The sequence below is a fragment of the Capricornis sumatraensis genome, chromosome 13 (genome assembly GCF_032405125.1).
Source record: "Capricornis sumatraensis isolate serow.1 chromosome 13, serow.2, whole genome shotgun sequence".
Taxonomy (NCBI): Eukaryota; Metazoa; Chordata; class Mammalia; order Artiodactyla; family Bovidae; genus Capricornis; species Capricornis sumatraensis.
In genome coordinates, this window is record NC_091081.1 from 11063937 (window position 1) to 11091221 (window position 27285).

The following is a 27285-nucleotide window of genomic DNA, read 5'->3' on the forward strand; positions in this document are numbered from 1 at the left end:
ACCCAGGTCTACCCGCATTGCAGGTGGATTCTTTACCAGCTGAGCCATGAGAGAAGCCACTCTTCCCGTAGACCAGTCAACAATGTTTGACTTTTGTTTTTGTTCTTTTACCCTCACTTATCATTTATTCAGTTTTCAATATTTCAGTATTGCTTACCTAAAAGAAAGTTTAACTTACACAACAATAAAAATATTTGTTTGACACTGAACCTACACTGAAGTTCACATAAAGTCCCATTTGGCCTTGGCATGCTTCTGCCTACATGCAGTATCACATTGCTAAAACCAACCAAATTTAAATGGCTATCTTTCCACATGAAAGATGTCTGGGAAAATTCTCCACCTTTCTAGGCTGGCATTCCACCATGTAAAATTCCAGACATCAGTGACTTACCAGCTCGCTGAATAATAACACACAGCTATAAATCAACATTTCATGGCAACCAATGCAGAGTAGGGGTATGAAGTGATTCTAAAGAAAAATAAAATACGACTTCCATTCTTTTTCAGTTTTCACAAAAATAATGCAAGAATTTCTAAATAAGGTGACACGTAGGTGTGCTCAATTGCTCAGCTGTGTCTGACTCTCTGCGACCCCATGGACTGTAGCCCACCAGGCTCCTGTGTCCATGGAATTTTCTAGGCAAGAGTACTGGAGTGGGTTCTCAGTTCCTACTCCAGGGAATCTTCCAGACCCAGGGATTGAATCCAAGTCTCTTGAGTATTTTGCACTAGCAGGTGGATTCTTTACCACTGCACCATGTGGGAAGCCCTATATATGTTGACCTAAATTAATATTAAAGTTAGAAACAAAAGGCAAAAGAATGTGATGACTTCCAGTGTTTTAGCTGGATTAAATCTTATAAGGCAGAATATAATTTCAGAAGAAATCAACTATGTGTTTACAATTTAATATGCATAATTATGGGATATAGTTGCTTATTTTGTCTTTTATTAACATTAGAATATTAAGAATGAAAAATAGGAATAGGAGTACAATGTATTATAAAACTGACTAATACAACAACCTGAACCACCAAAGTAAAATATGTATTTAACTGTTACTGAAAACATCTTATATGTTAGAGACTGTTCAGAACCCAAGTGGTTAAATTTCCTCCATTTTGTTCTTTTACCTGTAACAGAAAGCATGAAAGATTTCATTCTTTTAAAGTGAAAGTGTTAGTCGCTCAATTGTGTCCAACCCCATGGAATATATAGTCCACCAGGCTCCTCTGTCCATGGGATTCTCCAGGCAAGAATACTGGAGTGGATGGCCATGCCCTTCTCCAGGGAATCTTCCCAACCCAGGGATCGAACCTGAGTCTCCCGCATTGCAGGCAGATATTTTTTTTTTTTTTTTTACCCTTGAGCCACCAGGGAATCCCTTCATTCTGTTAACTACCAGCTAAATCTTAATCTGAACTATTAAGAAACCACAGAGAGGTTGAATGCATTCAATAAACATTTACTGAGTGTTTCCTAGGAGTTAGGCTCTGGGAATAAAACAGTGAACCACACAGACAAAAGTCCTTACCCGTTTATGGGAGACAGATAATAAATAAATTATATAACATGTTATAAGGTGACAAGCAGCTCTGTAGTAAAATAAAGCAGAGGAAGGAGACAGAGAAAGCCAGCCAGTGGGAAGGGGTGCAATTTATAACAGAATAATGCAGAGCACACTTCATTAAGAAGATGACAAGTGAGTAAAGACTAAAAGGAGGGGATGGAGAGGAAGAGGGAAGGCCTACAGGAGCAAAGAAGTGAGGTAGGAGTGTACGTGAACTACATGAAACAGTAAGATTTGGAATTCCCATGGAAGGAAAATTCTATTGAATTCACACGAATTTCCTATCTATTTATCACTCAGATACCACAAAATATCATCAAACTGTTTTATTTACGAAAGTTATAATGTTTAGGGTAAGAGGAAAACGCATAGTTTCCAACAAAATCACCTAATCTTCCATAACTGCTGAAATTTTCACAGTTGTTAGGGCACTGCTTATCTTCGTGGCTCTATGTTTAAAATTCAGTCTAGAGCTTAGAGTTACTGTGATCCCTATTATTTTCATCATTATACCAAAAGTTGCATTTATAAGACATCTGAACTCAGAATGGACAATAGAGGCTATGTTATCTGCACTTGTCATATTTGGATAATATTCCTTCAAATCAGAGAGGAATGTAGCACGTTGATTAAGAGCATGGGCTCTGGAGCCAGATCGTCTGGATCTGAATCTCTGGCCTGTTACTTTTCAGTTGGATAGCTATAGAAACTTACTTAATTTCTCTGTGCCTCCATTTTCTCTGGAGAAGGAAATGGCAACCCACTCCAGTGTTCTTGCCTGGAGAACCCCAGGGATGGGGGAGCCTGGTGGACTGCCGTCTATGGGGTCACACACAGTTGGACACGACTGAAGTGACTTAGCAGTAGCAGTAGCAGCTCCATTTTCTTATTTGAAAAATGGGGTCAAATAATTATAAGGATGATACAGGCTTGTTTTGAGGATGAAAAGAAAGTAAAAGCACTGAGAACAAAGGCTGGTGCGTATCCTAAAATTATATTAGCTGTCACTGTAGTTGTTACTGTTATTATTAATGATGGAAGACACCTGGTCATTTTTTTTAATGTGTCCTATCCAAAATAAGAAGGAACTACAATTTCTTTTTTTTCTTTTTGCCACACTGTGTGGTATGTAGGATCTTAGTTCCCTGACCAGGGATCAAACCCATGCAATGGGAGTATGGAGTCTTAACCACTGGACCATCAGAGACATTCCAATGCTTCCTTAATTTTTAATCTGTTTTCTCTCTCAGTGGTAAAAGTCATTCCTGAACTTTTGAAGATTCAAATCCATGATACTATTTGAATGTATAAAGTATTCATTCTTGTATTTAAATAGATAATTTTAAATATCAAGAAAACAAACAATGCATTCAAATGAAGTCACCTTCTGATAGTTTTTAAGTTAGAAGAAAATATGCCTTTCAACACTTAATATTTTGAGTATTCAGTTGTATGTAAAAGGTATAGTTAAAAGCAAATACTTTTATATTTTATATAATTTAGGAAAAAATACAAACAAGTAATAAACAGAAGGGAATTACTCCATGGAAATTCACAAAGCATAAAATATACAGAAAAATGCATATTTATATTGAAATTTTCCTTTTAGCCTCAAGGTGTTCTGTTTATAAAAGTAGCTCTTGTGAAATATATCAGATCACTTTGAGTTACAATGCCAGTGTCCTGTCAGTAAAAGGAGTATAAAATGAATTAACATCAAACTGCATTGAAAAGTGAAAGTTACTATATTCAATCACAATATTATTGAGCTTTACTATTCCTAACACTTTACATGGGCTGAATATTTCATGTAATCATTGTTAGGGACCAAAAGATGGTCTCTAGGACCTGAGTCATGTTTACCAGAAAGAGACAGGATATGCGCTCATCCTGCCTGGCCAATCATGTAACGCCAGCTACTCCTGTAACTGAGACAAAGAACTGCCTGTATATAAGCCGCCATACTCCTTTGTTCGTGGCTCTTGTCAGATTCCCTTGTGTGGGATGAGACTTGGGCCCTAGCGCGCTAGGAATAAACAAACTCCCTTCTTGCGTTTGCAATACTGTGGTGGACTTGCTCTCTCAGTTGGTTCGGAGATATGGGCTCGGAGCATAACAATCATAACAATAAGAAAGATTTTAGTCTCTAACACCAAATGATATTTTGTAAATCTTTAAAATGCTTTTTCACTTAAGTTTTTCATCTACAAAAACTTTACTAACAATTTCTCCTTTTTATTGTGGCAAAAAATGACACCTAACATTAAACTTACTATCTTAGCCATTTTTAAGTGTCCAGTTCAATAATTTAAGTATATTTCCAGTGCTGGGCAACAGATCTCTAGAAACTTTTTAATCTTGCAAAGCTCAGACCCTTAAACTCTAATTCCTCCTCTCCTTCCCCACCCTTTGGCAACCACGTTTCCACTTTCTGGTCCTATGACGTTGACTAGTCCAGACACTTTGTATGAAGAAATTCAAGCACTAACAACTTCTTATGGGCAAAATTTTATTTAGGTATGTTTTACTGAAAGTGAAGATTTAGTACCTAGCATTCTGACCTGAGCAAGAAACGTCTCCTAAAATAAACAGAACAGAAATGAATTTCACCTAGAAAATCAACCATATATATATATATGTATGTGAGTGGGGGCTAAGACAAGAGAGAGGAAGGGACTGTCGTACTGGGTCTGCTGTCGAGTCACTTTCACTGCACTTGCCCTCATTCTAGGTATTTCCAAAGACCACCTCTAGGGAATTCCCTGGAGGTCAGGTGGTTGGGACTCAGCGCCAGGGCCCAGGTTCAATCCCTGGTGGGGGAATTATGATCCTGCAAGAGTACGGGCAAAAAAATAAAGACCTGTCGTAGAAAATCTGGAGTCAGTGTGAAATCTTTCAAATTTAAAAAATAAATAAATAAACAAGGCCATAGCTGCCATAGGGGCTACCCTAGTGGCTCAGTTGGTAAAGAAGATGCCTGCAATGAGGGAGACCCAGGTTTGATCCCTGGGTTGGGAAGATCCCCTGGAGAAGAAAAGGGCAACCCACTCCAGTATTCTTTCCTGGAGGATTCTATGGGCAGAGAAGCTACAGTCCATGGGGTCGCAAAGAGTTGCAATTGAGCAAGTAACACTTTCACTTCATTTTCATAGCTACCATACAAATCCTCTGGTCAGTTTTTATCACAAATACCATTAAAATGAATTAAATATTTTAATTATTCTGTTGCATTAACTTATAGCATTTCTTTACTTACTCCCTTTGTGCACACGTGACTTTCAACAGTTGAAACTCTACTGGGCAGAGACTATAGATGTGGAGTAATCCATTAGCATAATCCAGAGTTTAGTTAAACTAAAAAAGGTTCAAATTACTAGTTGTTTATACCCTTAACTATTTGTAACCAGAAAACATCAGTGCTTTTAGGTTGCGACCAGGTGCTTAGTTTCTCAGTCAGTCCGACTCCTTGTGACCCTGTGGACTGCAGCCTGCCAGGTTCCTCTGTCCACGGGATACTTCAGGTAAGAATACCAGAGTGAGTTGCCATTTCTTTCTCCAGGCGATCTTCCTGACTCAGGAATCAAACCCTGTGTGTGTCTCCTATGCTTCCTGCATTGCAGGTGGATTCTTTACCTGTTGAGCCATCTGGGAAGCCTGAGTATAGTTAGTAAATCCAGAGTTTAGTTAGTAAAGCTAAAAAAGGTTAGAATTATTAGTTGTTTATATCCTTAACTCTTTGAAACCAGAAAACAACATTAGTGCTTTTAGGTAAAGAAACTCATAATAAATATGGGACATACATAAGTTTAAACTACTACTCTGCTATCAAAGTGTTATATGCAATATGTCAGCAAATCTGGAAGTCCAGCAGTGGCCGCAGGACTGGAAAAGGTCAGCCCTCATCTCAATTCCCAAGAAGGGTAGTACTAAAGAATGTTTAAACCACTGGACAATTGGACTCATCTCCCTTGCTAGTAAAGTCATGTTTAAAATCTTGCATGCTAGGCTTCTGCATTTCACAAACCAAGAACTTCCAGGTGTCCAAGCTGGGTTTAGAAAGGCAAACAGACCAGAGATCAAATTGCCAACATTTGCTGGATCACAGAGAAAGCAAGGGAATTCCAGAAAAACATCTACCTCTGTTTCACTGACGACACCAAACCTTTGGACTGTGTGAACCATAACAAACTGCGGAAAGTTCTTAAAAAGATGGGACTGTCAGACAATCTTACCTGTCTCCCCAGAAATCTGTATGTGGTGGATCAAGAACCAACAGTTAGAACCCTGTATGGAACAACCAACTGGTTTAGGACTGAGAAAGGAGTACAACAGGGCTGCCTGCTGTTTATTTAACCTATATGCTGAGCATATCATGGGAAATGCTGGGCTGGATAAGTTACAAGCTGGAATCAAGATAGGCAGGAAAAATATCAACAACCTCAGATATGGGGATGATACCACTTTAATGGCAGAAAGCAAAGAGGAACTAAAGAGCCTCATGAGGAAAGTGAAGGAGAAGAGTGAGAGCTGGCTTAAAACTAAATATTTTAAAAACTAAGATCATGGCATCCGGCACCATTATTTCATGGCAAATAGATGGGGAAAAGGTGGAAGTCGTGACAGAGTTCCTCTTCTTGGGCTCTAAAATCACTGTGGATGGTGACTGCAGCCACGAAATCAGAAGATGATTGCTTCCTGGCAGGAAAGCTATGACAAACCTAGCCAGTGTGTTGAAAGGCAGAGACATTACTCTGCTGACAAAGGTCCGTATAGTCAAGGCTATGGTCTTCCCAGTGGTCAAGTTTGGTTGTGAGAGCTGGACCATAAAGAAGGCAGAATGGCTAAGAATTGATGTTTTCAAACTGTGATGCTAAAGAAGACTCCTGAGAGTCCCTTGGACAGCAAGAAGGTCAAACCAGTCAACCTTAAGGAAAAGCAACCCTGAATACTCATTGGCAGGATTGATGCTGAAGCTGAAGGTCCATAAGTTTGGTCATCTGATGCAAACGGCTGACTCACTGGAAAAGTCCTTGATGCTGGGAAAGATTGAGGGCAGAAAGAGAAGAGGGTGTCAGAGGATGAGACGGCTGGATGGCATCACCCATGCAATGAACGTGAACTTGGGCAAACTCTGGGAGATGGTGAGGGACAGGGAGGCATGGTGTGCTGCAGTCCATGGGGCTGCCAAGAGTTGGACACAACTGGGCAACTGAAAGACAGCAAACTTCTACTTGCTATGCAAAAAATCCTTTTACCCTTGTAATGCATATAAAATACTAAAGTCTATTCAGAAACATGAATACAATGACTCTATGGATGATTTGTTCATCTATAAAGAGTTGTTAGTTTCATACTATAAAGCCACAGAGAGTGGAAACACTATTTCTTTATGCAATTCAGTTCTAATTTCAAGTAATCATCTAATATACTTTCCCTTAAAGTTATACAGTCTTCGGATACTTGTATCTCCAATATTCCAGAACTGTACAATTTCACCTCAGTCCTCATTCAACCACCATTTTTCGAGCACCTATTCTGTATTATGACAGGTATTATAAAGGAAACACAAAAAAGACCCAGTCCTTGACCTCTAGTATTTACAAGACTTAGTGCTAACTCAGATGAATAAATGTAATTACAACTCAGTGTGATGCATACAATCAGGGTGTATCCATGCTAAGGAACCATATGTGTGTGCTGTGTGCTAAGTCGTTTCAGCTGTGTCTGACACTTTGTGACCCTATGGACCGCAGCCTGCCAGGGTCCTCTGTCCATGGGATTCTCCAGGCAACAAAGCTGGAATGGGTTGCCAGGCCCTCCTCCGGGGGATCTTCCCAACCCAGGGTTCGAACCCTCATCTCTTGTGCCTCCTGCACTGGCAGGCAGGTTCTTTACCACCAGCTCTACCAGAGAAGCCTCTGTTAGCTACACAAGGAGAGTCTACAGATCGCAACTGGTTTACAAAAGACAAGCAATAATAATATAATCAAAAACAGCGAGGCAAGAAGGAGCAATATGTACAAAGGTGTGACAGACAAGTATACGTACAGGCAACTAAAACTAGATCTTCATGAATTGTACAAAGGATACATGGAGGGTGGAAGGTGGCAAGACAGAAAGATCAAGTGCAAGGAACAGATCAGAAAGGGGTTTATGTGTGGAAGGTAAAAAAGGGTTTAAAAGGGGTGAAGGTAAGTGTATGAAGACTTATTACTATGATGCAAAAGTTACTGAAGGGTTTTGTATGGTGATAAAGAATAGAAGTGGTCAAGGTCTAAGAAGAAGGGTTATGATGACAGACATGGAGTCAGGGCATGGATCAAGGACACAACAGTAGAAGTGTCAGATGGATTTAATAATGAACTTGTTTACAAGATATTTGCACAAGAAAACTTTGAGGGGTCAAAGAAGAGACTCAAGAAGAGGAAATTATTTGTCTCTGCTTTAGAATATAATCAGATAAGATATAACCAAATACTCAAGAAGAAATTATTTGTCTCTATTTCAGGATATAATCAAATGGTACTGATATAGATGTTTTAAAAACACACAGAGAGACCAAAGAACTGGTCTATGTGATTACCATAAATAGCTTATGCAAGCCTAAATCTCATTTTTAATCTTTTCACAGCTGATTCAACAACTTTAAGTATCTTTTATCATTTTTTAATTGTGGAAATAATTTTTATCATGAACTTGCTTTGAAGCTGACTATACAATTAATATGTAGCACAGGGAAAGTAATGCAAGGCAAATAAAAAATCTTTTGTGAAATTTTTTTTCTTTTGAATTGTTCCCTTTGCCAATTCTTTTGAGCTGCTGCTAAAATAAACTTTGGGCAGCAAGGAAAAGTTAAAGTTTACGCAGAACAAAGTAGTTTAAAACACTGAGTGAGTTTACTCCTCTGGGTCAAGTATAATTAGATGATGTGACCAACATTTTCAGCTGACTCGTAATGATCACAGATATTCTTGAATCACCACGTTTTATGAAACAGATCCAGCCCTGAATGTTGAAACAAAATACAGCTTCTTCAGTACTTTAATAAAATCCTAAAACTGGAACACTTTTGAGAATGTCTAATTATACTCCACCTTCTCACTGAAGACAGAAATCTACATACCTACGTGCATCTGGCCACGCACTTTTTAAAGCCCAGGTTTTAGTTATCACATGGTCCTGACACACGGGCTCTGAGCCAGCTTTCCAAACTTCCTGAGCTGAAAGTCAGACCCCAAACTACAGTGAGCTCACTGAAACAAGAAACGTCGCTCTGAAGAAATGAACTCTGAACCTATCCCGGGCGACCCCACTCCAACCTAGCCTCAAAATGACTGAGCCTTTTTTTATATTAGAATTTCTATAATCCCAATCTCACCATACTGGCTAATAATACATTTAACAGCTGCTTATTCTTCTTCCTATTTGCAAATGTGGCAGTCTTTACACATACACTGTAGGATGTGGAATTCTTCTGACTAAAGATGTGAAAAAAAAAAAAAATGGGTTACCATCTGTGGACACCACAAAGAAAAACAGTCTAAAGAATTAACCACTACATCATGGTTAAATCAAAATTGTGGCATGCTGTGTTAATTCTGGCTTGCTTTATAATTTGTGAAATAAAAATAACAGTCAAGTGATGGAAAATTGAATTAGCCAGAATGTAATCATCTTGGTAATATGAGTAATTATTTTATTCTTATGTCTTGATTATGACAAATTTTACACAAATTTTGTTACAGCTTTAAATAATAGAACTTGGAAATCTACCAGCTCAAAAAGATCTACTACCAGCTTACATTAAATGTATAGTCATTATTTTATATAACACACCAACTTCAGTACTTATTTTTAGTCCCTCAAGAAATAGTCTATTTATGAGACCTGAGAAAATCAGGTATTCACCACTCACAACATCTTTACGGTTCTCTTTCCAATGAAAATGATGCAAGTAACTCATCAAAAGGAAGGCATGTTTAAAATTTAATTTCCTAGTAATAGGGAAAGATTTGTACCAATTCACTCATATTCTCTTATGTGGTCTCCCTCTGAGTATAGTTCAATTCAGTTCAACAAGTGTTTAATATCTATCTCTTCTGTATCAGGCATTAACATAAGAACTTGCTCATAAGATGAACAAACTAGATCACTGTCCTTGGGGAACATACGTTCCAGTGGGTGAGACACACAGTAAGCAAAAAGTGTAATAAATAAATAAACTATATACAATGATGTAATCTAGGCAAATAATATAAAGTTATACCATAAGGGACTTCTCTCTCCTAGGTGGTCCAGGGGATAAGACTTTGCGTTCTGATGCAGGGGGCGCGACTGTGATCTCTAGTCAGGGAGCTATGATCCCACATACCTTGTGGCCAAAAACCAAAGCATAAAACAGAAGCAGTAATGCAACAAAATCAATAAAGACATAAAGACTTTAAAAAAAGTTATAGGGAAAAAGTCATGCCAAACAATAGTATCAGGAGAGCCAGGGGTGGCGAGAAGGTTGGGCTGATTTCAGTTATTATCTGGATGGGGGAATAGGATAAGGCTCAGGAGAAGGTAAGATTTCAATAAAGACTGAAAAACCAAGTTGAAAGAAAGAAAGAAAGTGAAGTCGCTCAGTCATGTCCGACTCTTTGCGATCCCATAGACTGTAGTCTACTAGGCTTCTCTGTCCATGGGATTTTCCAGGCAAGAGTACTGGAGTAGATTGCCATTTCCTTCTCCAGGGGATCTTCCTGGCCCAGGGATCGAACCCAGGTCTCCTGCATTGCAGGCAGATGCTTTACCCTCTGAGCCACCAGGGAAGCCCCCAAAAACCAAGTTAACCAAGTAGATTTCAGGGAGGGAACAGGGGAGGTGGGGAGAGGGGGGAATATTTTAGAAAGAAGGATGAGAAAGCGCAAAATGGGAACATGCCCTGAGAGTCCAATGCCAGGGCAGGCAGGGCAGGCAGAGTGGCCTCTGCACAGAGTGGCCTCTGCACAGATCAGGACGGGCCAGCACAGGGGCTCTGACTTTTGCTAACTGAGACACACTGACCATCAGCAATAATGTTAAGTCAAGACACAGCATTAACTGCAAATTAGATTCCAAACTTAGAGAACAAGAGTCCCTTTTAATTTTGACCTTACCCCAACCACTTCTCTGACTTTGCTTAATTCCCCTTTTCCTTTCAACATCTTTAATTTCCGATAGTAAAATTCTATCTATCTCATTCAAGTACGGACGATAACACTATTTCCCCATCAAACTCAGCCATATAGATTAAGATTAGTCTTTGAAAGTAAAAACTAAACTGCTTTCATATGTGCATACCTGCTCTGTTTATAAAGACATATAAACTAAGGAGGGCAGGAAAAGAAGATTACAAACAAAGGGAGGCGGGAAAAGATGATGATAACCTTATCGTGATCCACAAGGCACTGTTACTTGTAGCGGTTTTTTGGTTTTTGTTTTTTAGCTTAATCGATGAATATGACTAAGGGAATCTATAGTGATTATTCTTTTTTAGTTTCAGCATCTAGCAGATATATCCAAATTTTTCTAACTTAATACATATGGTAATATAGATGGACAACAATAAGAAAGAAAAGTATTAAGACACTGGGCTGCCCTTCCACAGTGCCTCAGTCCACCTGCCAACGCAGCAGACACGGGTTCGATCCCTGGGCTGGGAGGATTCTACATGCTGCAGAGGAACTGAGCCCATGGGTCACGACTTCTGAGCCTGTGCTCTAGAGCCCAGGAGTCACAACTACTGAGCCCATGTGTTTCAGCTACCGAAGCCCATGTGCCCATTACTTCACAGGAAACAGATGGGGAAACAGTGGAAATAGTGTCAGACTTTATTTTTGGGGGCTCCAAAATCACTGCAGATGGTGACTGCAGCCATGAAATGAAAAGATGCTTACTCTTGGAAGAAGTTATGACCAAACTAGACAGCATATTAAAAAGCAGAGACATTACTTTGCCGACTAAGGTCCATCTAGTCAAGGCTATGGTTTTTCCTGTGGTCATGTATGGATGTGAGGGTTGGATTGTGAAGAAAGCTGAGCACCGAAAAATTGATGCTTTCGAACTGTGGTGTTGGAGAAGACTCTTGAGAGTCCCTTGGACTGCAAGGAGATCCAACCAATCCATCCTAAAGGAGACCAGTCCTGAGTGTTCATTGGAAGGACTGATGCTGAAGCTGAAACTCCAGTACTTTGGCCACCTCATGCGAAGAGTTGACTCATTGGAAAAGCCTCTGATGCTGGGAGGGATTGGGGGCAGGAGGAGAAGGGGACGACAGAGGATGAGATGGCTGGATGGCATCACCGACTCAATGGATGTGAGTTTGAGTGAACTCCGGGAGTTGGTGATTGTCAGGGAGGCCTGAGGTGCTGCGATTCATGGGGTCGCAAAGAGTCAGACACGGCTGAGCGACTGAACTGAACTGAACTGAACTGATGTGCCCCAGAGCCCGCACTACACGAGAGAGGCTACCGCAGTGAGAAGCCGCTCACCGTAACTAGAGAGAAGCCCACGCAGCAAGGAAGATTCAGCACAGCCAAAAATATAAGTGAAAAAAAGGAGTTAGGGCTCGGTTAGCTAAATCAAAGTCAGAGAAAGAAGTAAGAGAGGAGTTAGGGTTCAGATAGCTAAATGAAAGTCAGAAGAAAGAGAAGCATGGTATGCAAACTGTCAAACCACAATGATTATCTTTAATAAATATAATGATACAGCTTTCATAAACTCAGATAAAAGATCAACGGATTCCTCTATATAGATCTCAACGCTGGTTGATTCAAAGAGAAAAAGACAGGCAATAATGAATACAATGGGAATTTATTAAAACACTTTTCTTCTTTAGAGAAAATGTAAACTCTAAAACATAAATGTCTCTCTGCAATTAAAATTCAGACCTTTAGTTTACTACCAGCAGAGCCACTTCATTCATAAAACTGAATGATTCTCTAGTTTACGTTAGAAAATCACCTTTCCTTCAGATACGTGTCACAGTAGTTTTGATGGCTTCAACATTTAAGTAATGCTTTCAACAGGGTTATTCTATTCTCACCAGTGGCACAGGAGGGCTTCCCTGACAGCTCAGTTGGTAAAGAATCGGCCTGCCACGCAAGAGACCCCGGTTCGATTCCTGGGTTGGGAAGATTCATTGGAGAAGGGATAGGCTACCCACACCCCAGTATTCTTGGGCTTCCCTTGTGGCTCAGCTGGTAAAGAACCTGCCTGCAGTGAGGGAGACCTGGGTTAGGAAGAACCCCTAAAGAAGGGAAAGGCAACCCACTCCAGTATTCTGGCCTGGAGAATTCCATGGACTGTATGGGATCACAGAGTAGGACATGACTGAACGACCTTCACTTTCACATGGTACAGTATAATGTGGGACAGTGAGAAAAAAAGGATCCCTTGATAAGAAAGCTTTTTTTATGACAGAACTCATATTCAAGTAAGGAAAACAGGACACAATAAAGTAACATGTAATAGCCACACAGAATAAAACCAGTGTAAAAAATTTGCATCCATATTAAAGGAATGCTAGAATTAATGTTTAGAATAAAATACAATTAGAAAAGAAAAGCATCTGCAAGAAAAGAGATGTAAACTATATTCAGAAAGAGATAATAAATGTGATTTGTTCCTCCAAGTCAAACTGGCTCCTCCAAGAACGGAGTGGAATATGGGCAAAGATGCAAAACTAGCATTAAAATACTGAAGTATTGGACTGGCCAAAAAGTTTGTTCGGGGTTTTGTGCGATCTTATGGAAAAATCCAAACAAATTCTTTGGCCAACCCAATACACATGCATCTTAAATCTTTAAGGGAATAAAACTGTATATATATATATATATATATTTACACATATGTATACATAAAGCACACCTATAGATTGATAATACTTACATGACCTATCTTTTTCATGTACTTGAAAAAAAAGTGGAAAGTTATAAATAGAAATACCTGGCACTTCAAGAAAAATATGGCTATAGTTAAAAGTGTGAATCTGATTTTTCTTTGGATGGAAAAATGGAAAAAAACATCTGACTCATAAATTTGATTTGAGCCATGTTCCTTAGTTACATGGTTGCTGATCTTTCTCATATTGACAGACATTCTTTCCACTTGATTTTTTTTTTCAAAGGTTTACCTCACCTTTGGACCACAAGGAAGAATAGCAGGTGGTGTCCCATACAGTCATATGTTTTTATTAAATTTCTTATGAAAACCTAAGGAACTTATGCTGATCAAAGTGACAGGTGGAATCCAAAGGGCCTCAAAGATTTATAGATAAAATCATCTAAGCTATAAATATACCCATTCAGCTAAAAAAAGGATCAAGAATAAAAGGCAACGATTGGAACAGGTGGAAGAAGGCAGCACAGAAAGTTAGCCATGAAATTAACTGCAGCAGAAACAGGAGAAAGAAAGATAAGAGGGAAGTAACGAGGCCCCTTCCGTAAGGCGCAACCAAAGATTCAGTGTAGAATGGTGAAGAAAGTGTTGAACTGCAGCCCTGAGTAATGATGAAGAGCACATTAACTTGGATATCGGACGATGTCTTTAGAAAGTATTATAAAAATCATAAAAATATATTTAGTAAATCTGGCCACGATAATCAGGGGCTATATGTCTTATTCCTTTGAAATCTAATATGTGACCTCTAAGAACTCTGACCAAATTAATAACCTCTCTGAATAGTCTGCTGTGTCTCAGGCAAACTGTCAAGGCGCTGGTTCAGTGTCAAATCAGTAGAGAAAGCGTCCTTTTATGAAAACACCATTATCACACCCTGTAGAAGTGGCAGATGGTATGGCTTCAGATTGAGATTACTTCCCTTAAGTGTTAAATGACAGAGCATGATAAAATCTGTGATGGCACCCAAAGTTGAGGTCTAAATATAATAATCATCTCTGCTGCCATTCCTAGCGCTTCCAAGTGATTTTTTATTTTAATCATTTAAAAAGAAAAAGGAAAAAAGATTAAGTCACAGATGAATAGCTTCTATTACTTTCATTAAAAAACTTTAATACTAGCTTTTTAAAGCTCTCTTGAGTACTGTTTTTTTTTTTGTTTTCTCATTCACTTGACAAATATTTACTGAGTATTTATCACATGCTAGATAATATCTTAAAGACCAGAGATACGGCAGTGAAAGAAAAAGAAAACTCCTGCTCCCATGAAACTTACAATGTAGGGATGTAGGCAGAACATAAATAATTAAATATAAATACATCAGATACTGATAAATGCAGGGAAGAAAAAAAATGAATTAGAGGTAAAATTATAAAGAAGTGGGTCATGGAAGGCCTCACTGAGAAAGAAATAGTTGAGGAAATTATATTTTATTTTATATTATTATTTCTCTGTTTCTCCCCTAGGCTACAGGATCTTAGTACCCAATCAGGGATGGAACCTGGGCCCTAGCAGTGAAAGCACACCCAAGTTCTTACCACTGTACTGCCAAGAAAATCCTTTGAGCGGCAGGGGGCGGCACAGGATTTTAAAAATCTCTTTAAAGGAGGCAAGAGAGCTAGCCATGTGGAAAACTGGGTAAGGTGAGGGTGGGAAGGATTTCAAGAATGAAAAATGGCAAGCCCTGGGGCATCAGCATGCCTGCCTTTACTCAGAAAAATAGCAAACAAGCAGTCAGTTGGTCTGGGGTCTTTTTCTGCTATTGCCAAGGACTAACTTTTATTCTCTGCAGGGCTTCCCACTTGGCTTGGAAGGTGAAGCATCTGTTTTCAATGCAGGAGACCCGGGTTTGATCCTCTGGAGAAGGGAATGGCAACCCACTCCAGTATTCTTGCCTAGGAAATCCCATGGACAGAGGCGGGCTACAACCCATGGAATCACAGAGAATCAGACACGACTGACTGTCTAGTGCTGTCACACTTTGGCTTTTCATTTTAATTCTCCATGAAATGATAAACCCTTGAGGATGGTGAGCAGAGAAATTACCTCATTTACAATCATTTTAGCCTCGGTGCTGAGGACAGACGAAGGGGGCACGAGGGAGGAAGCAGTCAAACTAGTTAGGAGACAATGACAATAATAAGGGAGAAGATACGGGAAGTAATAACAGAGGCAATGAGACGTGCCTAGATTCTGGATATACTCTGAAGTTAAAGCTAACGAGTTTTGTAGGTAGTGTGGGTATGGAGTGATAATGCCAATGAGTCTCACCTCAGGAACAGGACAAATGGGGCTGTCATTTACTGAGATAGGAAATCCTACAGCAGGAGCAGGGGTCAGGGAGGTGGGAGGTCAGGAGTCCAATTCTGGACTTCTCCAAATGCTCTGCCTATTACAGGTCTATGTCAAGGAGGAGGCTGACTACCATTCTGGAGTTCCAAGAGATACAGACTCAAAACGTAGATTTGGGAGTCACAGATACAAGAAGAAGAACCAGAGGAGGTCAGCAAGGGAGTGAAGATAATAAACAGTACCTAGGAAAGCACCAAGCCCTGGAGTACCGTAAGGTACAGAGGTCAAGGGGAAGGGAAGAAAGAAGCCAAGAGAGGTGCGAAGGGGCAACCAGTGAGGTCGGAAGTAAGCAAGGAGGGTGTGCTACTCAGGAAACAGAGGGAAGAAAACCATGGGATAAAGATGTTCAGTGACCTTACATGGGTGCAGAAACTATTTTCTACTCAGGATTATTTTCTTAATAGATATTCTCAAATATGTAATTATAGGACCAACTGATAAAATCACTGAAAAGGCAAGTACTAGGGAAATGGACCTGTGGTATTACTCCACAGGAGATGCTACTTAGTATCTGCTCTAATCAATCAATATTTTCTAGATTCAGTTTTCCACTGTTTATGAATTTACCTAACTATAATCAAAGAGCTCATATCAACTTGCAACAAAAGTATCATGCCTAAAAAAGTATCATGACTGACAACTGACTTCATAGAATGTATCTAATAACTTACCTGATATATAAATTAAGTCATTTCCTATTATTCTCAGTACAATTGCCTGTTTCTATCATTGCAATTACCATAAATTGCATTCTTTCATTTCCTTATTTGCTTGTCTATTATCTGACTCCTCTAGTAATGAAGCTATGTGAAAGGCAAAGATTATTTTTGTCTGATTCAGTCCCGTATTTCCAGCACCAAACACAGTGCCTGGCTTTCAATAAATGAACAAATGGGTCAAAACAGTGAGAAAGAAGAAATGGTTTAACATGACATTTTTACTGGAGAGATCGAGCTTCTTTTAGTGCATGGTTTCCTGAAGCAACTCAATGTTTGCTCCAATGGTCAACGTTTCCAAAGCAAGAATACTATGCAGAGGCTAGCATTTGTCTGTCACGTGACTTAGAATATCAGAAGTATGGTCCCTCCTTCTAAGACTCTAGCATGTGCCTTTATTACAAACCTCAGTACTTTCTCCTGCTCAGTTTTTATCTTTATCTAAGCATTACTGTGACATGGCTCTCAGATTCCCCATTGTTGTCCCAGGGATTGTCTCAGCTACAAGGAGCCCTAAACCATAGGTCATGCTCCTTCTCAGGGGCACCCACACCCAACGACTAAATGATGCAGGAACAGGAAGGCTTGGCCGTCTCAGGCAATGGAGGACAACTCTGAAAAGCCGCTGTGGTTCCAGAGTTCTCCATGGGGCCAGAGGAAGGTGTCTTGGGCTCCATCCCAGCTCAATTCTGTCCCTGTGCCCATTTCTTCTCCCTCTGCACCCCTTCCATGGGAGCTGACCTCTAGGGCACTTCTTACAAACCTCTTGAAGACCAAAGTTTGCTTCCAAATATGTCCCAGATAACCTAATCTGTGACCGATGGTACCAGGAGTAGTCCGAGAAAGCAGGTGATAGGATGGGGAGGTGGAGCTGAATCCCTAGTTGTCTGGCTGGCAATAAGGACCCTAACCCCAGGGGAACACAGAGAAGCCCAGGTATAAGGTGGCCATCCAACAGTTAAAGCTCTCGCCAGGGACAGGTTGGGCTGATGTATCAGCAGAAGGGAACAGTGTGGCTGGAATGATATTTGAGAAACAGAAGAGAAATAATAACTTTAAGGACAATGGGCAAAGAAAATAAAAAGCTAAGGGCAATACGTGTATAACTGATTTACTTTGCTATATACCAGAAACTAATACAACACTGTAAATCAACTACACTCCAATAAATTTTTTAAAAAGAAAAAGAATGCATTTGGAAATTTGAAAGAAATAAAAAAGCTAAAAGCAAGTAACCACCAACCTGAAAGCCAGAGAAACTCTCTGGTAGATCTGAAAATGTTACCAGGTCTTTAGGGCAGAAAAAGCTAATGACCGGGAGCTGGGATTAAGTGTCAAAGCAGTCAAATACTCCCAAACCTGCAGGCACGGGAGATATGCTAAGTCAACATCCTGACTGGAAAAGACCAGGTTCCTGCCACGTGGCACAAGATGACTTACTCGATACCTCCCCCAAATCTTGAACTCTCGAATTCCCCAGAACTTTCTGAACCAATGTAAGCAGCCCTGCCCCGTCTTTCTCGGGGAGGATTGTAGAGAGGCTTCTCCCCAATAAGACAACCTGTCTCTCCCTAACCCCCCCATCTGTCCACCCCCACCTCCTCTCCAGACGCTCAGGCCTATGTAACTAGGGTTATATCATAATATAACCCACATAGGGTGATGAGGCCTGAAAAAGAAAGACACTATTTGAGGAAGGAACTGAAGGATCTAACAAGTTCACATTAGCTAGGAGAGTACATGTAAGATTAAATACTGAAGGTGGTTGATCAAAGGGGCTGGAATTTAAGATTAGACAAGGGAGAGATTATCCATGTGAGGGCAGGTTTCCCTTGTAGCTCAGTCAGTCGGTAAAGAATCTGCCTGCGATGCAGGAGACCCATGTTTGATCCCTGGGTGGGGAAGATCCCCCGGAGAAGGCAATGGCAACCCACTCCAGTATTCTTGCCTGGAGAACTCCATGGACAGCGGAGCCCAGCAGGCTACAGTCCATCAAGTCACAAGAGTCAGACACGACTTAGGTACTAAACCAGCACTACCACCACCATCCATGTGAGGGCATCGTCCTGAGAGGCAAGACAAAACCAGCAAGAATCTCAGGAAATGTGCAAACTGGCTACTACGATAGTACCTAAAAACAAGGATAAAGTAATAGCTCATGCTAAATGTGAAATGCCAGAAACTCTATGGCAGGGGTCAGAAGAAGGGTGCACGGGTTGAGAGAGTATACTTTGGGGTGCACATGCTGCATAGGGCCAGAACCCCATCAGATGGAGATACTCCACAGGAAGGCCCAGAAAACACACCACGAAATGGCAACCCACTCTAGTGTTCTTGCCTGGAGAATCCCAGGGACGGGGGAGCCTGGTGGGCTGCGGTCTATGGGGTCGCACAGAGTCGGACGCGTCTGAAGTGAGTTAGCAGCAGCAGCAGCAGCAACCTAAGTTGCAAGGAAGGTACTAGTGAGATGACATCTCCTTTACTAGGTTCTGAGTGGTGGCTCTCTTCTGAAGACCAGAAGTGACAGAGGGAAGGGATGTAAGAGAAATCAGGCTCATCAACAGCAACAGGGATAACAGAACCAGGTGAAGATCAGAAGCCGCCCAGAAGCCAGGGGGGCACAATTATCCTGAGAGTGGCAAGGCTGGTGTGTGGGGTGTGTTTGACCCACAGAGAGTTATTGACACAATTAATAAAATACGGCATCCCAACAAGGTGACTATTCAACATGTACATTCAAAATAAATCAAAGATGAATGGCCACAAAAGTGGAGGGTGGTTGCCCCAATAATGTCTCAATCACTGACTCAGTTTCCAAATCTAGCTAACTTTTGGACCTAGAACTCACTGACTGAAGAAGTCTAGTCTCCAGAGGGAAGGACCATGTGACATTGTAACAAGAATACAAGGTAGTAATTCCCCCAACTTCCCCCAGAGACCTACAGCCCTTTAATCCAGCAACTGTGCACTGGGGAGACAGACTACTCACACATTCTGAGGGCACAGAGCAGACAGAGATACTAGGAGACCTGAAGCATCAATACGCTGCCACATGGTGATTTCCTGAGCCCCCACATACAGAACCAGGACAGAAACCTACTTGGTGACTGCCGCAACACCCGTAGCAAGTCCTTGGCCCGTGAGCTAAGAGATATAATTGTGGAGAAAGCCAAAAGGAAGAAATTACAACTGCCCAAGCCAATCCTGACAAGAGGTAAATTAGAAAACCAACGTAATATTGGTTGGGGAGTGGGGAATGGAAATCAGTTTTCCCTGGGGGTCTAAAGAGACAGCATGAAAGTGGTCCCAAGGGCTGTGGGCAGGTCGACACTGTAGTTCAACTTCCCCTTCATCCACTTCTTTTCCTGTTCTTTCCCTTACAAAAGGGGAGATCCCAATTGCACTCCTTAATAACGCCATCTAGAATCTGATTCCTAACAGGCATCTGCCACCGTGAATGTAAGCTACATTTCCTTTTCAAATAATTTGGGGTTTATCTTCAGGATTACGTCCCAATTTAATTTGGTAGCGGTAGTAGGTTTCGTTTCGAGAAAACTCTTCCCAAGGTAGAGTTATGCTAGAAAGTACCTTTGAAAAGTCTGTGGGGTTTTTCTCTGGGAAGAGCCCAGAAGTATAATTCCTGATTTATAGGTGGTCTCTGCATTTTAAATTGTTGTTGACTCGGGTCAGTCCCCGTTTCTTATTATAGATCTTAGGTAACTTCTCAATTCAACATTAAAAACACACACACACACACAGTTTTTCTGATTCTAGATTGACAAAGCTCATTCAAAATTAGCTTTTCATCCAGAAAGCTTTTCACTGGTTATGGAATTATTTCTCTTTTTGTTTCTGTGGAATTGTTTCTCTTTTATTTCAACAGGATAAGTATATAGGCCATACACTTCTCTTTTTATTTCAACAACATTTAAGTATATAGGCCATATATGCTATATTCACAACTCAGCAGTTTCACCCATATAAAGATAAATTTTATTTACATGAACAGACAAATAAAAACAAATATGCTGAGCATTTCTTTTTCTTTTATGCCACCTTGCAGTATTCTCTATACAATCTCTTGATTAATATTGCTACCTACAAAGTTACACATAATTGCAAAATCTTCTATAAATTTTAAAGGGTAAGAAATTTTAAATATGAAAAACTTCTAGAAATAAACTGTACCATGAATTCTTGAATTTTAGAGTTGCTCAACTATGCCTATGAGTAAGTATAATTTAATTAAATAAGTTAAATAATAATAAGAAATAAATCAAACACGGGTTTTAAAAAGGCAGTCCATACTAACTGCTAAATGTACTTTGCACTAAAACCTTGGGTAACAAGACACTGAAACTATTCTAAATATTTTGCAAGCTGATGAGAGCACTTTCTGCTATTGAATTCAACTTCTTCAAATTAAACCTTATAATAAAAAGAAACCAGAAGTATGTCTATAGTTATAGTTGATGCCAGTGATGAGTTCATTTCTATGAAAAACCAAAGCAACATATATGTTTTTAAATAGTACATGGTTTCTGTGGCTATACACAGACAAATGGGACCACTGTTAGTGTGACAAAATTCTCTCAGAATATGTTACTAAATTATGGCAGAAGTCTCTACTTTGAAGGAGAAAAAACCAGAAAATTTTATAGCAGCCTTTGGTCCACAATTAAATGAAGTATTCAGTGAAATATTGTATTGCATCTTAATCAAATACAGTAGACTGAATCAGAGATTCGTGGATGTTGCTTCGTTCTGGACCCTGTGGGTCGTACTAATTCATGCTCACTTCTCTGCCTCTCCTACCACAAAAGAGTTAGATTCACCCAGGAAGATGATACAAGACCAGAGTTTATCAGTAGCCAGAAACAAAACGCAGACTGCCAACAATCATGAAAAGGCTTACTCAGGTAATTCAGTCACTGGCCCCTGCCTCAGTCACCATAATTATGAATCCCAAACCAAAGCAGCTGAAGTTTCTTGTAAGAAAAAAGTATCTTCAGGGACAGAAACACAGATAACTTTTGGGGGGACAGACACATGACATTATCATTTGGTCAGCAATATTTATGAGGATATACATACATATATTTCAATCAAATAACTTATAATTATTAAACATATTGTACTAAACTTGAACATTTTTATAGTTTATTATGTTAGATTATCTTTAAGTTTTTGAAATCCAACTTAAATATAGACAAAATAAAGATTATACGTACTTGAAAGAAACTGCCTCCATGAATTCATCCAAAAAATCATCATATTCAGGACCTCTCACTCTTCTCTGCCGTAGCCCAATGTACAATGGATCTTTAAGTAATTCCTATTTTTAAAAAAAAAACCATAAATATAGAAACAATTAAAGGCAAATCATTACTTTTTCTGAGTGAGCCTCAGTTTTCTCGTATGTATAAGAGTAGAAATTTAAATAAAATCTAGCTATACTGATTCAGAATTAACCTACAGAGTTATTATTTAGTATTCTATATATCTACAGTGTTAATAAGAACATGAAATATAATTACTAAACATTAAAAGCAATCTTACATTTTCATTGTTATTCTTAGGTCTTATTCTTGAGGAAAAAAAAGGTATTACAATCTCTCAGCTGTGCTAAATTTAGATTTTACAAGCAAAGTTTACCACCCAGAAAAATAACAAAGTTTTGAAGTATCATATTAGCTTAGTAAATGGAAACACAGCAATTCCTTTCTTAGATCTATTTTTTGTTTTTGAAAGAAAAATCTTAAACATTTTGATATCTTTAATATGATTGGTGACTGATGTTATAAACCTTTTAGTCTTAAGATTCTTCTTAAACTTTTAAAACTTTACATAGTTTAAGTTTTTCCAAAACTAATATATATCAGACAACACTACTGTTTATGCTTTAGAATGGGTAATTTTATTAAATCAGTTATTAATTGAGGTATAATTTATATACAGTAATACACACACATTTATAACAAAAGCTCTCAGTAAACTAGGAATAGAAAGGAACTTCCTCAACCTGGGCTTGCCAGGTAGCTCAGACGGTAAATATCTGCCTACAATGTGGGAGACCTGGGTTGGATCCCTGGGCCAGGAAGATCCCCTAGAAAAGGGAATGGCAACCCACTCTAGTATTCTTGCCTGGAGAATCCCATGGACAGAGGAACCTGGAGGGCTATAGTCCATGGGATTAAAAAGAGCTGGACACGACTGAGCAACTAAAATTTTCTTTTCTTTCCCCAACCTAGTAAAGCGCATCTGTGCAAAACCCACAACTAACAACCCCTAAGATTGGAAACAAGACAAAGGTATTTACTCTCATTATTTCTGTCAAATGCTATATATACTAGAGATCCTAGCCATTACAGTTATGCAAGAAAAAGAAAAAATAGGAATAAAGATTGGAAAGGAAGAAACAAACTGTTTTTATTTGTACACACATGATCATGTACATGCAAATAGTAAAGAATCTATGCAAGAAATCCACTAGAAAAAAATACGTGAATTTAACATGAATGTAGAATATAAGGTCAATTTACATAAAGCAAATATATATCTATATACTGGCAATGAATAGTTGAAATTGAAATAAAATACATGATTCCACTAATAACAGCACTTCAGAACACAAAATTCATAGGGACATATTTAACAAAATATGTGTAAGGCCTATATACCAGAAACCACAAAATATTGCTAAAAGAAATTACAAAGACAAACTTTTTTGGTAAAAAATGGCAATCTGTGTGATAAAAAAAGAAACAATGTACAAAACTATCAGTAATCTAAAAAACAGAAAAATGGACTTATAAATCTGACTAAAAAGATTTTCAGGAATAATGTTGAATGTATAAATTGGCTGTATGCTAAGGCTAAGATGGATAAGAACTATAGAAGGAAATGTCCCGTCCCTGAGAAAAATTTAAGCAGAATATAGAGGGCACAACACTTGTCTGTAAAAGATTTCTAAAGTAAAATAAGACCAGCAGCCAAAGATCAAATTAAGTGTGTGACTGTAACAAGTCTTTTAGAGCCTCTGAATGATTTAAAGTGGAACCTAAGAGACTCAGGTTCAGTGGGGCTGGTCCACAGCACTCTGCTATGTCAGCCAATATACAGAGAAGGTCTGTTTTGAAAAGAACTGTGAGTAGGGCCTTTATCTAGCAGAGGAGACTATAATCTAATACACACAAAGCTAAAAAAAAAAAAAATGTAAGGGTACTGCACTGCTTGGGTTAACTGACACAGGGACACTTCGAAATGAAATACTTCACTGGGTCCTCAACTATGCACTGGCAAGAAGCTTGCTGAGAAAATTAATCAGGATGCAACACAGCTATTTCTTATGGAAAAGCAAGACTACCTAAGAGGATATAACCAAGAACCCAGACAGCAGAGCCACAAGCCTAGGAGAACAATGAACTACAGAACCACATTCTGAGGAAATGAAACTGGGCCCGATTCAAAGAACATTCCCTGTCCCTCAAGTAGGTGGCCTGGCAACTCGTCCAGTGCAAATTCAGAATTGCTATGAACCACTTAGTGTTATATGATTCTTATCCCGGCCATTCTGGATGGGAGTGTTTATTGTGGGGGTTCTGTCCTTGCCATCCACTGTATGTCTGGTATGTGGGAACAGATAAGACCAGTCACACACCACGGAGCGAAACACAAGAATATTCATTTGCATCTAGACCTGATTTAGATGATGGGATTCTGAACTTTGGGCCTGCTGTTGCTACTGGGATGACATTTTTGGAAACCTAGGATGGATACAAGCATATCTTACCTGTAGAGTGTGAACAATGTGTGAAGAATCAGAATCTATAGGAAGGATGAGAATCTATACATCCCAAGCATTCCAGCCTCCCTAGCCATCTCAGGGAATCATGATCATTAATAAAAAAGTAACTATTTTAAGTCACTATGTTTAGATAGGTTTGTTATAGATAAACAATATGATTTTGCAGGTACACTTACGTTATTAAGAAGGTTAAACCATGTGAATTACTTGAGTTGGAATTTGCTTAAAGCCAACAGGAATTATAGTCCAGGTCACATCTGGTGTCTTAGAGTAATTACTAATAGCATTCTCTCTCACTGTGACACTGCCTTGGTTTGGCCAATACAGTTTGTTGGTCATCCCACTTAATGTAGTGCACAACAATGAGTTAAGGTTTTCTGGCAAGCTGGAAGTTAACATAACAAATCATAAAAATGAATTTCACATGAAATGTAGAATCTGAAACTGAGTGCTGTTGTAAAGCCCAGCTGTTCCTTGAAGTCTAAAAACTTTAAACAATCTACTGGCAGTCTTCTGAACAGCTGATGTTGAAGTGCCAATGAGCGATTAACGGCTGCCAGAATTAAAATACTTTCTCCATGTCTGGGATATATTTGGACTTCTAAAATGTGAATCAGAAAAAGAACACAATTGAGAAAAGATGTCACACGTTTCCCCTTCTTTGTTCTCTCATTCTTTCCCATGCTAATAATTAAAGTATATCATAAAGAAGTCTGGCTTCAGTGAAGTGTCAATTATGAAGATCTATGAACAAGATAGCTTTTGAATTAAATCAGGAAGTTAAAAATTCTTCTAGCCATAATGTCTCTGTCAAAAATTACTATTCTTTTTTTAAAAAATTTATGAAAATTAAGGCTTCAATAATGAGTACATTCTTGGAAAGTTGGCTGACAAAAAAATAACATCTACAAAAAGCAATTTAACAAGATTATCCCATTTTAATAACGGCTCCACAGACCATGTAGCCTGGCACAGAGGTGACATTAATTTGTTGGATTAAAAGTTTCTCGCAGCCAAGAGTAAACACTTAATAGATGTTTGCTGGAAAATAAATGAAAGACTTGGTATTAAGCAGACACTTAAAAAAAAAAAGACCTTCTTTAACAAGATGGGACACGTGCAATGCATTTGTTGTCACTGAAGACTTACAAAGACTTAGGAGCATGTGAAAAGGAAAAGCATTAGGGAGAGAAAAGAACAAAGCATATGGAAACACAAGAAGAGTTCCCAGAGGAGATAAGGAGTGCATATACTGGTAACGTTAATTATTTGACTTCTTAGCACTGCCACAATTCTGAAACCCTGGAAATTCTGATTTGAATAGTAATCACTGTTAACTTTCACCTTGCTCATATCTCTCACATTCCTACCTTTCTCATCTAAAATTTTTGAGAATTACAAAATATTTTCTTAAGATTTTAAGGCTTTAAAAAAATCATTACCAAAAAACAGTACTTCCTATGAGAAAATTTGAGAGCACCGAAATGTAAAATCAAAACCAAAGAAAACCAATAAGCTCTACCCATTCAGAACTACCCACCACTAGCACCTTGATGCATATTCTTCCAGGCTCCTCTCTCTACATCTCTGCATGTACAATATTATCTGTCCAAACTGGGGGCAATATCATAGACTGTTTTATGACTCTTTTTCACATAAGAATGTATTGTAAAAAGTCTTCACATCACTCATTGGATGATTATTTTTAAAACTTGTGATCTGTATTGGAACTATACCTTTCTAGAAAGGATGAATAAATTTACAATCCCCCTACCCCACTGACATATAAATATGTTCCTTTGTGGCAGCCAAAGGAAGAATTTTATCTTTCCACATATATATGTGTGTATATATGAAATATAAATGTAAAATATATAATATATAAATATATTTTTGTAATGTTAAAGTAGTATGCACTTATATTTCTTTTCTAATAAAGAAAGCTGAGAGCCAAAGAATTGATGCTTTTGAACTGTGGTGTTGGAGAAAACTCTTGAGAGTCCCTTGGACTGCAAGGAGATCAAACCAGTCAATCCTAAAGGAGATCAGTCCTGGGTGGAAGGACTGATATTGAAGCTGAAACTCCAATACTTTGGCCACCTCATGCGAAGAGCTGACTCATTTGAAAAGACCCTGATGCTGGGAAAGATTGAGGGCAGGAGGAGAAGGGGATGACAGAGAATGAGATGGTTGGATGGCATCACCAATTCAATGGACATGGGTTTGGGTAGATTCCAGCAGTTGGTGATGGACAGGGAGGCCTGGTGTGCTGCAGTTCATGGGGTCACAACAAGTCGGACACAACTGAGCAACTAAACTGAACTGAATATTATTCAACATTTTTCATAAGTTTATTGACCATTTTCACGTCATTTTAAAATTACCTGTAACCATGTTTTCTTAGGTAATTTGTATATTGCATATTTAACATTTTCTTATTAACTTAAAAGTTTTCTTTGAATCTAAGAACATTTTAAATCTTTATTTGCCATAAATGTTATGAATATTTTCCTTTTCAGCATTTATTTTTAAACTATATTTATAACATATAGATAATCATATTCTATGCTGTGATTTACTCATTCTTTTCAAATAAAAGACCAAACTCTGCAAAGAAATTATATAAAATTTTTGTTGTTTTGCTGTTTCATGCCATCAATATGATTAAGCAATATAATTGCCAATGGTCATCAAGAGTCTAAAGCAATACTTAAAGTGTCAGCATGCATAGGAGCTGGCATGAAATGTTAAAAAAGCTGTGGAAATAAAAATGACTAAAATTTGACTGTGATTCAGTAAGTCTGAATCAGAGCCCAGGATTTTGCATTCTTAACACATCCCCTCATTAATTCTGAACTGAACATTCAAGAGACATACACTGAGAACCACTTAAATTATTAAGCTAAAATAAAAGT

The 27285-nt window shown here is 38.9% G+C and overlaps 1 protein-coding gene across 2 annotated transcripts in view; it reads right to left on the reverse strand.

The window, feature by feature from the left end:
- ME1 (malic enzyme 1) overlaps positions 1-27285 on the reverse strand; it is a 207518-nt gene that overhangs the window by 72257 nt on the left and 107976 nt on the right. For both annotated transcript variants that reach the window (XM_068985213.1, XM_068985214.1), the window contains exon 6: positions 21795-21898. In XM_068985213.1, the coding sequence (XP_068841314.1) occupies positions 21795-21898 (104 nt within the window). The remainder of the gene's footprint in view (positions 1-21794; positions 21899-27285) is intronic.